Source organism: Argopecten irradians, chromosome 8, assembly GCF_041381155.1.
Source record: "Argopecten irradians isolate NY chromosome 8, Ai_NY, whole genome shotgun sequence".
Classification (NCBI taxonomy): Eukaryota; Metazoa; Mollusca; class Bivalvia; order Pectinida; family Pectinidae; genus Argopecten; species Argopecten irradians.
The window spans coordinates 21,240,505-21,255,726 of record NC_091141.1 but is presented as its reverse complement, the minus strand read 5'-3'; the positions used below and the strand labels follow the sequence as shown (position 1 = coordinate 21,255,726).

Below are 15,222 nucleotides of genomic sequence, written 5' to 3'. Positions count from 1 at the left end.
AATGATGGACATTACATATGATGTGGCATTTTGGAAGGAACAACCTGACCACGACGATGTCACAGTGTTCAAAGAAAGTGACGAAAAAGTCGTCTTCTATCTTTACACGCCTTTAACACACCTTTTACACAAGTACCTTCTCATAACAAGAAACAAACAAAATACCACACAATAAATGGATCTCTCGGTTGTTTCCCCCAGTTTTTTATGATAGTACAATGCTGACACTTTTTTGATGGAATACTATCATTTATTGCATCACAACACAATCAACGTTTGTACATAAACACATTACATAATACACAAAGATGATCTATACCACAGACGTCCTATTTCTACCTGGCAATAATGTCATGTAGTGGCACGAACAATTGTTATACTATACAGTTGCATAGAACTACAGAATCTACGACACACATCATGTATATAATTGGAATTTCAGTGTAAGGCAAATAGCCTTAGCCCCTCCCAGAAAACAGCTTCAAGCCAGTTGTTGAGATGATTTGATCACGTTTGCGATGAAACCCTTTTATTTCTTTTCATATCAATCGTATAAGAAAATCTATTATGATGTTTATGATTTGTTTTTAAAATGCTGGTGTCAATCAAATAGTGATCAAGATTTACCGGGGCAGCTATCTGACTTCCTTTATTTCATGTATTGGATTTTATACATCAAACACACTACGCTCGCACTACATAAAAAGAGTTTTCGAGTTTGGATTGTTTCGAGGTCCTTGATAATGGTTTAATAATCTTCAGTTTGTAAGATGTTTACATTTATAAATATTTTACAATTTTACGTGACATTTGTGGCTTACACATGTTTGCTATTTCAACAAATCGAATGTTTCACTTATTTAATGTAAAAGATTCATCCATTTTTTCAATGTCAGAATCTATTTTTTTAATTTTATTTACTTGTTTTATTATTCACATATAAGACAGTACAGATACTGATTTACTAAGTATCCCGTGCATACGTATTTAGCACTTCTTTATAACAACCATCAATCGAAAAACATAAAATTCTCTTATAACTTTGTATTATGTAAATGCATTATCGATTCCCTCGTTTATCTGCATTTTAACAAGTTCGAGCTTTAACACACAACAATCAAGGTTTGAAATAACAAGCAGTAATTTGATCCTAATCGGTGTGGATATTGTATCAATCACATCAATTCTAATAAAGAAACCTGAATAATGCATTCGAGATGTTTAAAAACTGTTAATTAATTTCACGAGGTTTTATAAAACGAGTGCCGATTATTTTGTCATTTAAGGTTCAAGTTGCGAAAATATACACTTCAAGACCAGTTAAGTGAAATTCCATATCAAATAAATGCTACTTTAAACCACGTAAATCACATAATCAAAACGGAAATTTTAAAGAGTTTCTAAATTAAAAGTAATGTCATAAATCATTCAATTTTGTCTCTCAATTTTAATTTTAAGTAGTTATGACTATATGTCTAATTAACCAAAACAAATGCACATAATATAATTAACCAAAACAAATGCACATAATATAATTTATTTTGCTTTTGATGCATGCGCAGTAGGTGCTTAATTCCATATAGGGAATAGTGTCGTGGATTTTTTTCGGACGCAATTAATCATTTTTAATATTTTAACTTCAATTAAAATAAGAAGCTCACAATGTCCAATGGTGGTAAAGGTATAAAGTAACTTAATTTTGCTTTTGATAGAGATAAAATGTCATTTGTCTGCGGTGGAGCATCTTAAAAGGTTAGTCATATGGGCATTACATTAAATATGAAATTCTTTTTGAGGTGAATATGTTAATTTCAAGATTGAAGTAGGAGTGACGAGTACATCTAATATTGATCTAAGTTGAACTTCCCACTACACCTTTTCTGTGACAAACTATCCTTTTCTTAGACCTTATTCAGGAAAGGGTGCGATACTCTAAATTCTTTTTGAGGTGAATATGTTAATTTCAAAATTCAAGTAGGAGTGATGAGTACATCTAATATTGATCTAAGTTGAACTTCCCACTACACCTTTTCTGTGACAAACCAAAACTCGCTATTATCCTTTTCTTAGACCTTATTAAGGAAAGGGTGTGATACTCCAGTCAACTACCGACCTTGTGGGTGCGATACTCCAGTCAACTACCGACTGTGTGTAGTAAGTGTACTCAAATGTTGTGACAATGAACGAGTTGATTAAGATAACACATAACTATAACCCAAGTGACAGTAACTGGACAAAGTCACGCATTTACCGTATTGCCGGTAATTCTCACAAGTCTCTTATTTTCGCGGTATAGCAGGACATTACCGTAATCGTGACAAACTGGTTCGTGCCATATTGATCAGTTGGTGAATCATAAATACCCTCGTCGTCAGTTTGCGAATATGTATTTTTTTCTGATTTCAAATTAAATTCGCGAAACTTTTGACTCGCAAAATTAACCGGTTGTATGGTATACAATTACACTGACCTCTTGAATTATCCGAAAACAAAAATCGTCATCAGCATTACCTCAGACCAAAAGATCAGTGGGTCCATAATTAAATGTTCATACAATGGAGGTAACAATTATTTAAAGTTGACAACCAGAAATACTTATCAACAACCGAGTAACTTCTCTATAGACAAAAGCATGGCGATTCCAATACATATTATACCTATATTCACTATCATTGAAAACAATATATACACATATGTAGCGAGTCAAATCGCATACATCTACTATCGCAATCTACTACTGCTACAAAATGTATAGAAAATGCTGATAAATTGTGACATCTAATATATTGTCATTTAAATTATTTTGGACCGGAATATATCAATTGTTGGTTTCATTAAATGTCAATACAGTTTTAACAATGTTGTTGCGACTTGGGGTCAAATTTATTGCTTAAGCAAGTTGTATTACTGTCACATATTTCAGACGACATCACCAACGAAATCTAGCAGCCAAACATCAAATGTCCATGATCTCTTCAACAAATCAAAGATATTGCTTTTACATGAATCCAGACGAATGCTTCGAAGGTGTCTCTGAATCCGGCTTGCACTGACCGGCCGCCAAATACTCGTGGTAGCGCACGAAGCAGTCCCGTTTGCCCTGAGGTTGGCATAGCGGGATGTCACAAGCCTCGCACTTATAGTACGTGTACGTATACCATCCTGACTTAGTCTTGACGTTGTTGATCTGGCAGAAGAGGCATGGCTTTTTGTATCCCTTAGCTGTCACTGGTCTGTGGTACATAAGGTCTTTCCGATCAGTGAGGTACATCGCGTGGTGAGCAGACGACACGTCGGCCATTTGTGACGTCATTAAGCCGCCAGTGAGTACAATGCCCAATGGATCACCACGGCTAACACCCAGGGCGCGGTGAGGATCAGCCCGTGCCGGGCCTGAAAGGACAAAGCGATATGGTAATTAGAGACACGTCAGCTACACAGCCAAGTAAACGATTAAAAACATAAACATCCAAAACAATTCTACTTAGCAGCATTTTACGAAACTAAGTCGATACATAATGAGATCTAATCTAGAATGTCTTTTAAAATCTTGATGCAGTTCCATTTTATTTTGCAAATAATTGGCTTGATTTTCGAATGGCAGGATTATCCACACAACCTTTACATCAATTATATGTGGAATTAACATTCACTTTAAATATGTTGTTCAATCAAATCAACTTGATAAGCGCAATCCCATATTTCAGAATTGCATAAACCTATAGAAAGCAAAAACCCTCTAACAGTTACATTATCTGCATACCAACTAAAGAAGTGTAAGCCATCACCAGATGCAGCCACTTAGTATAACAACATCGTCACTACGTATCCAGCGTCTTTAACATCTGACCATGGCTTCATCAAAGCACTCACATAAACCCATCCAAATTTCTCGACATTTCAAATCTTAGCAAGGCTCCGTCAAAGACCACCTTTCATTACAGATCAACCCCCCCCCCCCTAAATAACTACATCTAATGCTTACAAAATTGCTAACCAAACGACACTTAATGCTTTAATATACGTGTATAGATATGCCAATGTCAAGTGTTGTACTGTACGTGTATAGACATGCCAATGTAATGTGTTGTACTGTCATATTAGTAAAGTTAAGTATTACTGAAAGTCATTACTAGTGAAATCTATATCGAGGTAAAAGTTAGCATCTAGTACAAATAGTTAAGCAATAACACGACAATCTTTAAACATTTGCTTTTATTGATGATTAAAACATTTCACATGTCAGAATAAACTGATACAGCTACGAATATGTCCTGCTGTCATACGCAGAGTCATCACAAGTAAAATCGACCAAAATAAGCAAAGAATGAAGAACACACAAAACACTTTGTGGTATATCGAAACTAAGATCACATTTGAAGAATCACTTGTTACTCGAGAATGATATTCTTCCACAGGACGTTATATTAACATTAAATTCTTTTTAAAAATAATGATTACAAATATGTGATACTACGTAATACTTGTGATGTGGTGTTGTGACAAAGTTGCAAGTCTTATGTTTGTTAGACACAGACTCATTTCTGTACATCAACAGTCTGCAAAACTAGCTAGCATTCGATAGACATTCAATTAAGAAGCTCCGTTTTTCTTGTTTAAAATGCGATGTATTAATATCTTCGGTTTAAGAAACCAATATGGTAATATTGTCGCCTCTGTTACCGATCTAAATGCCACGAGGCCATTTTAGTGATTCAAAAACGCGACTCTTTAAGAATAGGTACAGGTTGATCTGCATGGTATGATGATACCCTAGTCTGCATGGTATGATGATACCCTAGTCAACCTATCATCCCTTTATCAAGAAAGAATATATTTGTAACTCTGATGGATTCCTGTTCATTGGTTCTAGTTTTCTAAGTATGGTAGTCCGTATTGGGATCTACTATCCAAATATACGATGATACCACAGTCAATCCGAGTCCCTTCATGGATGACGTCATTGCTTTACTGTCCCTATTATTCTGGTGCCAGTTTTGCCCAATAGTTCAGAGATGCTCCTCAAAACAGTTTATGTTTCCCTTACAAAAGATCACTTATTGGAACCAGTCTAAGTTTATTCCAATGGCTCGGTGATATTCCTCAAAACAGTTTCTTTTTCCCTTACACAGGGACACGTCGCATGCCTCACATTTGTGGTAGGTATAAGAATACCAGCCCGATTTGGTTTTTACTCCCTTCATCTGGCAGAACACACACGTCTTGTACTTCGTGCCTGTGTTTCGTACTATCTTGTGTTCACTGTTCCCGACAACATCCTTTCCTGCTTGCGGAAACTGTTTCGGAAAGTCAACTCCAGTTGGAAGACGGAGAGGCATATTGGCTGGTCGGGCCATGAAGGGCGGCTGTGAGAGATTAGACAGTGAAGTTTGGAGATATGAGGAGAACAGACTGGCTGGTAACTGACTGGTGGCCGGTTGAACTCCAAGGGCACCGCTGAAGGTGGGAAATATGCCAGGCAGTCCTGCAAGCACAAAAAACAGCTTCAGTTATCATAGGTAGTCCGTAAGTTTGTCGAGATATTGGTGTCTGGCACAGCGACATTAAACAGGCAGATCATCAACCAAAATCCACGGCAAATAAGAGTGCACAAGTAAACTCGGGTGTTTGGTTATCACACGCTTGTGTGTTGTAATACAGTGGATGTTGATAAAAGATAAACTGAAATAAAACTTTAAATTTTACAACTTTCGGGCTAGCACGTGAATATGTTTTACGCGTGCAGGAAGTCTTGCCCCGGGTAAGACAGAGAAATCTTTCCCTCACCGGAAGTGCAGATATATCTGTCAGATGGGGAAGAAAAATCATTCCCTTTTCTCCTTCAATATATGTATTTACTCAAAACTCTCGTACAAAGTACGTGTATTCAGATAAAAATCCCAAACTTATGAATGATGAAGGAAGCTGTAATGAAAAAGAAACTTACTAGGATTAGCAATTAAAGACTTGCACTGATGACAGAATATACAACATAGAATAGACAACTAGTTCAGATCTTTATTCAACCCAATACACAGAACAGCAGCAATTACTGACAAAATCACTTCAAAAGGCTTCCAAACACATCTATGTTAATTTTCTTTCCTTTTATGAATAATTCATAATGTAGATATATATTATATTCGTTGTTACTTTGAAAACAACAAGGAGACATTGTCTACAAAAATATAATTTATATATACAAAACTTAAAATATAATTGATATATAAATTATATCATTCTTTCTCTGCAGAAATTGTCGATCTTTCAATGACAAACAGCAGCAGTTTAATTGTAAATAAGGACGACCTTAATGTCTTATAAAGCCATGCTATATAACTCATCACTGGATACCAGTCTTATTCAGCATACACACAACTGACACTACCGTTAATGAAAATAAAATTGAAGCTTTCTTTTCTTCAAATATTCAATCAATACAAAACACATCATTTGTAAGATTGAAAATGAACTGTTACGTACCCAATGGCCATAACGATTGAATAAGCTTTGAAGGAGTGGTGATTCTCTGAGTCATGGTATGTAATTCTCATTTCCTACTAGAGGAACCAAGGGCTTCCTTTGTGCCATGGTTGAAAAAACACCTCCTCAACAAGAGAAACCGAATGATATAACTGATCATATTATATAGAATGTTTTTTAAAGAATTTTCAAAAGCTATGACTTCATCTCAATCGAAATATCTAGAAGATAAAGTGAAAATCACAAACCTAATGTAATTACATGTATATACAAGTGTCACTTGGAAGTTGTTGAGAACATTCACTTACATCCATCAATATTAACTGAAGAGCATAATGGCCATTATTAAGTTTTAGAAAGCATATGCTGAGAAAATCACAATCAACAGTCCTTGTGTGATCAAAATCTGGTGAGACAATATATACACCAATCATTATAATGAGAATTACAGCTAATGAAATTACTGGGGAAGGCGAATAATATTTTCATGTAAAACATGTTGCATGGGAGAGGTTCGAGGTATTCACAAGAAAAAGGTTTAGAAGGTAGATTCGAGCTATATATGCCTACATCATGAAGGGGATGTGTTTAGAAGATTTGTAATAAGATATGTTGACTTTATGTACCGCATCTAAAACTTTTTAACCAAAGCAATGATCGTTTCAACAAAAAAAAGTGTTTTTTTATACATTGTTAATTGTTGATTACAGGAAAATGTTTAGAGAATCTTTTGCAAGTTATATATCCATATAACAATGTTCACATTTTCTTCTGATGCACGACATACAGAGTCCCAAATAATATAGACTTGTCATCAGAATGGAATTATTGGTTCTGCTGCGGAAAGTTTAACGGACCTTGGCCAGACCCGAATCTCCGTGTATCGAGGAGTTGTGGATGCTGTGCGTTATGGAAGTCAGTAAAGCAGGACCGCTTGCCACAACAAAGGTGGACATCACACTGAGCACACTTGTAGAATGTGTACGAATACCACCCTGATTTCGTTTTTACCCCGTGTATCTGACAGTAAGTACAACGTTTATACTTCGTCCCCTTCACCACATAGTGCACCTTGTCGCCGAGCTGGGCCCAGGCTGCAACGCCTGAAACACAAACAAACATTCAGTTATCTCTCGGCGGCAAGGCAAAGACAACCATAAATATTTAGATATCTCTTGGCGATAGGGCAAGGACAACCAGCACTTATAAATATTAAGACATCTCTCGGCGACAAGACAAAGACAACAAACACTTAGAAATATTTAGATATCTCTCGGCGAGAAACCAAAGACAACCAGCACATATGAATTCAGTTATCTCTCGGCGACAAGGCAAATACAACCATAAAAATTTAGATATCTCTCGGCGAGAAAGCAAGGACAACCAATACTTTTAAACATTTAGATATCTCTCGGCGAGAAAGCAAGGACAACCAATACTTTTAAACATTTAGATATCTCTCGGCGAGAAAGCAAAGACAATCAGCACTTATAAACATTTAGATATCTCTCGGCGAGAAAGCAAAGACAACCAATACTTTTAAACATTTAGATATCTCTCGGCGAGAAAGCAAAGACAACCAGCACCAATAACAATTTAGATATCTCTCGGCGAGAAAGCAAAGACAACCAGCACTAATAAACATTTAGATATCTCTCGGCGGCAAGGTAAACCCAACCAACACATATAAATATTCAGTCATTTTTCGGCGGGAATCTAAAGCCAGACAATTCTTATAAACTGTCAGCACCTAGTATTAAATATACTCTATTCAGAATAAACTCGTTCACATGGAAAACCGTACCAACAGCACATGGTCACAAGAAAAAACAGAAATTAATTCCAACTAATTTAAGATTACAAAGCAGGCAACTCACAATGAACATACCACAGGCTCCCAAACCTCATTATATTTTTAACAAAGGAAAGATATGCTTGCGAAATCAAAAATATTCGCTGACGTTCGTTGTGACCGTGACTATGAATAACACGAATAACATATTGGTCTCAAAAATGTGTACGTAATAGTTTATAAAATAAAATAAATCCTTTAAACTTTTAATAAAACACATTCAGACTTCAATTTCAGCCGATCAACTCTATCTTTCCATAAAAGAGAAACCAAAAGATTCAATCATCAAACGGATAAGCAAACTACGATGTAATCCATAAATAACTTGAATTGGTATAGCGATCAAAGTGAATGTATGTGTGCAGATACCTAGAGAGGTAAAATGGCATACGTACTTATAAAGGATCACCACACGGTCATTAAGAAAGTGTTTGTCAACACTTACACGCCTTTTTACACGTGTTGTTTCTCTAGCATCTTAAAGATGCTCCGCCGCTGACAAATGGTATTTTTTCACTATCAAAAACAGGAGCAGACGATTAAGTATTTTTCTTCAGTTACAAAACTTACTTACCTAACACCATAACCACTAATTTTAAGTTAAAAATACAAAAAATAATTAATTGCATCCCGAAAAAAATCCGTGGCACTTAATTCTATATGGAATGAAGTACTGATTGCCCATTCATCAAAGGCAAAATAAATTATTTTATATTATTTTTTGTGTTATATATATATATATACACGATTTAACACCAATTATTGTTCAAATAATGAATATCATTTATGCTGTCGGCGGTGGAGCGTCTTTTAGATAATATTATCGCATTTATTATTTCTCAATCTCTCTCAATCGTTTATATAAGCATATCTGTCTTCTCTTCCCAGACAAAAGGGATAGTTGTTATTTTCATCGTTTAACACGACTTCTGGGTCATTGATCTTTTATCATAATTATAAACATATGTACTTATTGAGTCACTGACATTTACCTATCAAACATCTTATCAACTTGAACCCTAATTTATCTATTCAACCTCCTACATGTATCAACTTGGACCCTAATTTACCTATTGAACCTCTTATCAATTTGAACCCTAATTTACCTATCGGTACCGATTAATCCGTTTACCACGTACCAAACTGTAAAATTGTAGATTGAATCTCAATTCAAAATTTAAAAAAAAAAAAAAAAAAATCCTTCGAAATCGATTTGAATAGTGGGCATCATAAAATTATAGAAACAAAAATATATACTTATATCATAACTTTGATGATTAATCAATGAACTTTTATCAGAATTATAATATATTTTTGTATAACGACCTCTAATTAAAACAATTATTCACATTAAGTGACCGAATCATTGAGTTCGTGGGGGAAAAACGGAGAAAAAACTTAACCATTAGCCTAATATAGAAAACGTCCAGCCCTCAAGGTTAAAATAATAACTGAATCATTGAATTTTTCACTTATCAAAATTAAAACAGAAAAGTGTATGAGGTCTTGATTAAATTCGGGTAATACATATCTTATAACTTTTTATTTTGACGCAGCAAAGACCGGAAATCGAAAACAGTGATGAATTTCACTAAATATTCCGATCATGAGCAATATAAACAAGATTCCTAGAACAATATCCCCTGCTATTACATTCTTAAATTATAACCTGGGCATAAAATGCGTGTAAATAGATGTCCATAATATCAGCGATATTGGTGTCTATTCTACGTACCTCGTGCATTATTCATCGAGTACATCATTTATAATTCTATGTAGGGGAGCGACACCGGACATGTACAGACTTTCGTCGGTTTCAACTTAGATTTACACACGATACAAGAACTAATGTAGCTACCCATTAATGTATTGTAAATTAGTAATATTTTCAATAACGACTCGTGGATATGTGAAATCACCGTATGCTTACACTTCATATTGTACTTATTAGCTTAGGCGTGTGGTCTTGCTCAACTGCAGATGAAGACAGTAGTTACTAATATACAGACCGCTAATAAGATGCGTGTCCCCGTTGAACGCCTTCTGAGGACGATTAGAAATAAAACTTCAGAAATATTGCGGGGATTGTATGTGGGAGACAATTATTATCATGGCTAAAATATGTATGGCTAATTTGTTCCATAGTTAGACGGTTAACATCCGACTAGTGTCAGGGTTCTAAAGGGATACGCGTAAGATAGTCGAGATCCTAATCATTGTGAATAATTTCTTTTATTCTTGAGAAGTTTCGAAATTTCCTGAATCACAGGAAAGAAAAAAATTCCATTGCAATAGTTACATTAAACCCAATAGTTCGAGTATAGGGACGAACACTTTACAGTACAGTATCCCGTAATTTAATCTACATTACCGTGTTATCACATCATTGTATGTAATCACGACATTATCGTTTGTCATTACGATATTATTGTGTCATCACGATATAATCGTGTGTAATGGGTAGCTACGTATACCCTGAGTGTTTATTTTTATCTTGGGTGTGTACAACGCAGTTTTTTTTAATAAATGTCTTTTAGCACACTTCTACGATTAATGATAAATAAACACAGAAGTAACTTTATCTAATAAACATTTTATTTGGAATGAACGCTGAACATTACGTTAAATTAAAATCCAACTAGTTTAAGAACGAACTTTGTATTGATAAGAAACTAATTTCCAAACACAATATCAACAGAAACTATCATACTATCTGTTCCCTGTCAATCACATGAATAATATTGAAGGTCAAAACAAAGGGATGATGTTTCCGCAATGTGTTTGGGAGCTCTGCAGGTAGGGCGTAATAATTGAACCTACTGCCAATATTGCATGATCGTAAAATGCGACTAAATTTAGGATATAATCTTTTTTCTTTCTACCTTATTTTCTTCATCCAACGTCTCTCTTGACACCACCTTACTTTTGGCTTATGATTCAGCCATCACCCTAAGAGGAAGGTCCTGACAACATAGTCTTTAAAAGTGGTAGTTTCTACTCCTGCTTAAAGCTCAGCATAAAAGGAGTGGGACGACTGGTTCGCTCGTTGTCAGTATAATGTGACCGGGTGAGGTGTTGCTTGATGTCTTCAGCGGCATGCTTCAGTGATATAGCACTATAATAAGGGTAATAGTTCCACTATAAAAGAAGATACAACACGAATATACCGCATTTTCCAAAACACCCGGACTTCATACACGCAACACTCCGCATAAACGGAAGGCCGTCCTTACATGACCCTGGCTGTTTATTGGAAGTTAATTAAATTTAACAATCCAGATTATATCCTATATCACGTTACTATTAGTGATTTACATAATATTTTGTACACCAATAGATGATGCAGCATTTCAATAAAAATCTGTTCTAATTTCAGCAGAGTAGATCAATAAACTTAAGAACGAAATTGAGAGCAGTTATTGATAAAAAATATACTAATGTTTAACATAATTCAGGGATACGGGCAAGACAATATGCTCTTTCCACCTAGTTTCATGAATAGCAAATGAATCCATACATCACACCATTGCTACTATTCCTGGAAGTGTTGACCAGGATCTCGTTTGCCTCCTGGTCTTACCAAGGTGTGATCTCCTTTGCTGTGCGGAGCACAGCACTACCAATCCATTACAATTCCTTTTTATTATGTCGAAGTGGTTACCTATGTGTTATCTATCTTATGGGGAAAACGCTTGTCAGCAAATCAAACATTTAAAGCGACATTTTAATCCAAGTATAACTAGTTTCCCGCACCCCTTCAATGTTCTCTACTAACGAGTGTTGTACTTATAGAATGTTCCTGCTTTAATATTCACAAATTCCAAGAAGGCTTAGCATATTCTGGGTCCGTTTTCATCAGAGACTATTTCATAACAAGGTTTGCCCACCACGAACTCACTGTTTCATAAGGTCTATGTGGTTGTGATACTGTCGGAAGCAATCCCGTAAAGGGCTCTTACAGAGAGGAACGTCACAGGCAAGACACTTAAAGTAAGTGTTAACGTACCAGCCGGATTTGGTGCGGACTTTCTTCAGCTGACATAGAACACACGGTTTGTACTTAGTACCAGTGTTCCGTACCAGTCTATGACCGCCAATATAGAGAGATGACTGGGACCCATCCGCGTATTGTCCCTGGCCTAAACTAGCGGGGTCAGAAAACGATGGCCTCCGATCTACAGCAGCATTGTCATCGGGAAAGAACATAGAAGTCTGAACGGAATAAGGGAATTGTGCACCAGCACCTGACTGTTTAACTTCCGAATGTAGTCTTGGTACACCAACTGGATGGGGAAGCATATCGCTCCAGTGGTCTGAGGTCATTCTTGCATGACCCTGACCCGCGTGGTGTCTGCTATCTACACTACCCACTACCGTCTGCCTATATCTGTGAAGGTCAAGGTTATAAGGTTGGTCAGCGTCTGAAAACAGACAAAGAAGAAATATTAGAAGCCTGCTAACTGTCAGAAAAAGATTTGGTAATGACAATCTTCCTCGAGTTAAATCATCTTCTCATTCTAAACAATAATTTCTGGGAACTCATATGCTCACGAAGCTCTTGAAGGCAATGCAATAGCATTGGTTGACGAACGATGACATTCAACATAAGAAGTCTTCCTTTCAATATAATTGCAGCCTTTGTCAAACAAGGTAAGATAGAAATGCAAAAAGTTATACGTACTTTGTATCTAACCCTTAGTATGCCCATATTTAATATCAACGTCAGCGAACAACATGATTAGTGAATAATGCTTCCTTTATTGTAATTGACTATCGTAAAACTTTCGTTTGATCCCAATCCTCCGTGATGGATAACTCAAACACTATTTCTCACACGCGCCATTCACGTTCACGGATACTGCGACATATCATCTAGGCAGGAAGGCTACCAGTAAAATAGTTTTCTTCTTTTCCGACAAAGTCACCAAAAAAAGACTACACTTTCGTTAAATTCAACACCTTTATTACAAATCTGATTTTAACCACAACGTATGTACAATCCTACCAAGTATAGGAAGTCTACAGATCGTAGAGAATCAACACAAACTGATATCATACAAATTCTTTTATTTAACACTGAATGGAAATCAGAAATAAAAGTCGCATTCAGTCGGATAGTAACAATAATGAAGCATACCAACAAGGTGTTAAATGATTTTGTGAATAATATATGTACACAGAAAAGTGGATCAATCAGTTATCCACTTTGTTACCAAGTTGTCTGTTTCAGTGATTAGCTTTTACAGTGTGTATCTGAATGTACGTAAATCAAAATGTTTCTATCTGAACGTAAACTAGCAAATCATTTATAATGAACACCAATGGTCATTTTCATACAGACACGCTAAAATGTGAGATAATAATTAAGAATGTAATAAAAAAAATGAAAATTTCTGCAGCAGTGATCAACATATAAAATGAGCATTTTCAAGTTGTTAAGAAAAAGAAGATTCCTTGTAAACAAAACAGTGAACAGAACAAAAGACATTGTCTTAATGTGTCTGAAGTTATGCCAATCACACACGTGTTATTACAAGATATTGTAACAGGGTACGTATCGAGTGTCCTTCCCAGATTAACACACTTCAGTGTATGCCTTGGTACCTACACGTATATGTAAATCAAAGAGTTATCTCTCTTGCTTCGTACCTACGCTACATATCGATTGTCCTCTTTGTAATTTAAATCGTCTTCATATCAAACTTAGCAAATCTACTAAGTATTCAACACTTGATACTTCTTGTATTTCGAATTTATCTCTGCTTGTTATTTCCGAAACCTTAAAGTATTTTAGCAAAATAACAAGATTTTGTGTCACTATCCTTTTACTATTTGCACCACTTAAAACACAAAAACCACTTTAAATAATAAATCGCGACTTTCTCCCACACATCCATCTAAATATTCTTTTATAGCCTAGTCAAATAAGAATACTACCTGTATGTGATGTTCGTGGGTCATGATATCATATCCAGAAATTATTCTGCGAATACTACATTAATCATTTTGAATTAAGTACCGTACAGAAGGTTATTTCCATAAGTTTATGATACATTGCAATGTTCGCCAAAATTTGATCTGCGAAATCATGAGATGATAGATGAATTATATATACCCTTACAGAGATAATATCGCGAAATATTGGCACACGAAAATAACCAGTGGTTAGGTACGAGATTCTATCACTGCCTATGCATAGCCGGAGGTTAGATACCAGATTCTGCCACTGCCTATAGGCGGAGGTTAGGTACCAGATTCTGTCACTGCCTATATATAGCCGGAGGTTAGATACCAGATTCTGCCACTGCCTATCCCTGCCTATATATAACTGGAGGTTAAGTACCAGATTCTGTCACTGCCTAAATATCAGGAAAACAATGATACTTCAAGGTCTGCTCATGTGACAGCTTTGTACAGGTATCTTGGATGACGATAAAACTAAAACTGCTCGCTACAAGAGGCTAGTAGTTCAGATATTTGGTGTCCTGGCTTTCTGGATGCTGATAAGTCGGATCGCGATAGCCCGGATCTTGATAGTTCTGGTCTATATAATTTGGAGCCCGAAAATTCGGGTTCTGATATTGTGGATCCTCATAGTTTGGATCTTGACGATTTGGATCCATGTGCTGTTTGTTTGCAGAAGACTGCAGTAGGAGGGCATTATGATAGAGATTAAAGCAGTCTCGTTCTCTGCTGGTGCACAGAGGTAGGTGACACGTGTCACACATGTACGAGGTATACACCTTCCACCCAGACTTGGTTTTGGTTTTATTCTGACGACAGTGAACACAGAGACGTATTTTGTTAGACATTATTTTGACAGGTCTGTGACACGATATGCTCTCTATTTCCACGCCAGGCCTGCCAAGCCAGTCTGCGTCTGAAAA

The 15,222-nt window shown here is 36.0% G+C and overlaps 1 protein-coding gene across 9 annotated transcripts in view; it reads right to left on the bottom strand.

The window, feature by feature from the left end:
- LOC138329652 (myoneurin-like) overlaps positions 1-15,222 on the bottom strand; it is an 81,215-nt gene that overhangs the window by 17,470 nt on the left and 48,523 nt on the right. Inside the window, exons 5-6 of one of the 9 annotated variants that reach the window (XM_069276865.1) lie at positions 12,342-12,756; positions 7,415-7,586 (exon numbers count right to left, since the gene is read on the bottom strand). The exons of 3 other annotated variants lie outside the window; for them this stretch is intronic. In XM_069276865.1, the coding sequence (XP_069132966.1) occupies positions 7,523-7,586; positions 12,342-12,756 (479 nt within the window). In that variant the 3' untranslated portion in view covers positions 7,415-7,522. Of the gene's footprint in view, positions 1-1,511; positions 3,394-4,197; positions 5,486-6,000; positions 7,587-10,980; positions 12,757-13,385; positions 15,216-15,222 lie in introns of those variants that run through there. 5 more of the 9 variants (XM_069276877.1, XM_069276870.1, XM_069276889.1 and 2 more) reach the window with 5 other exon arrangements.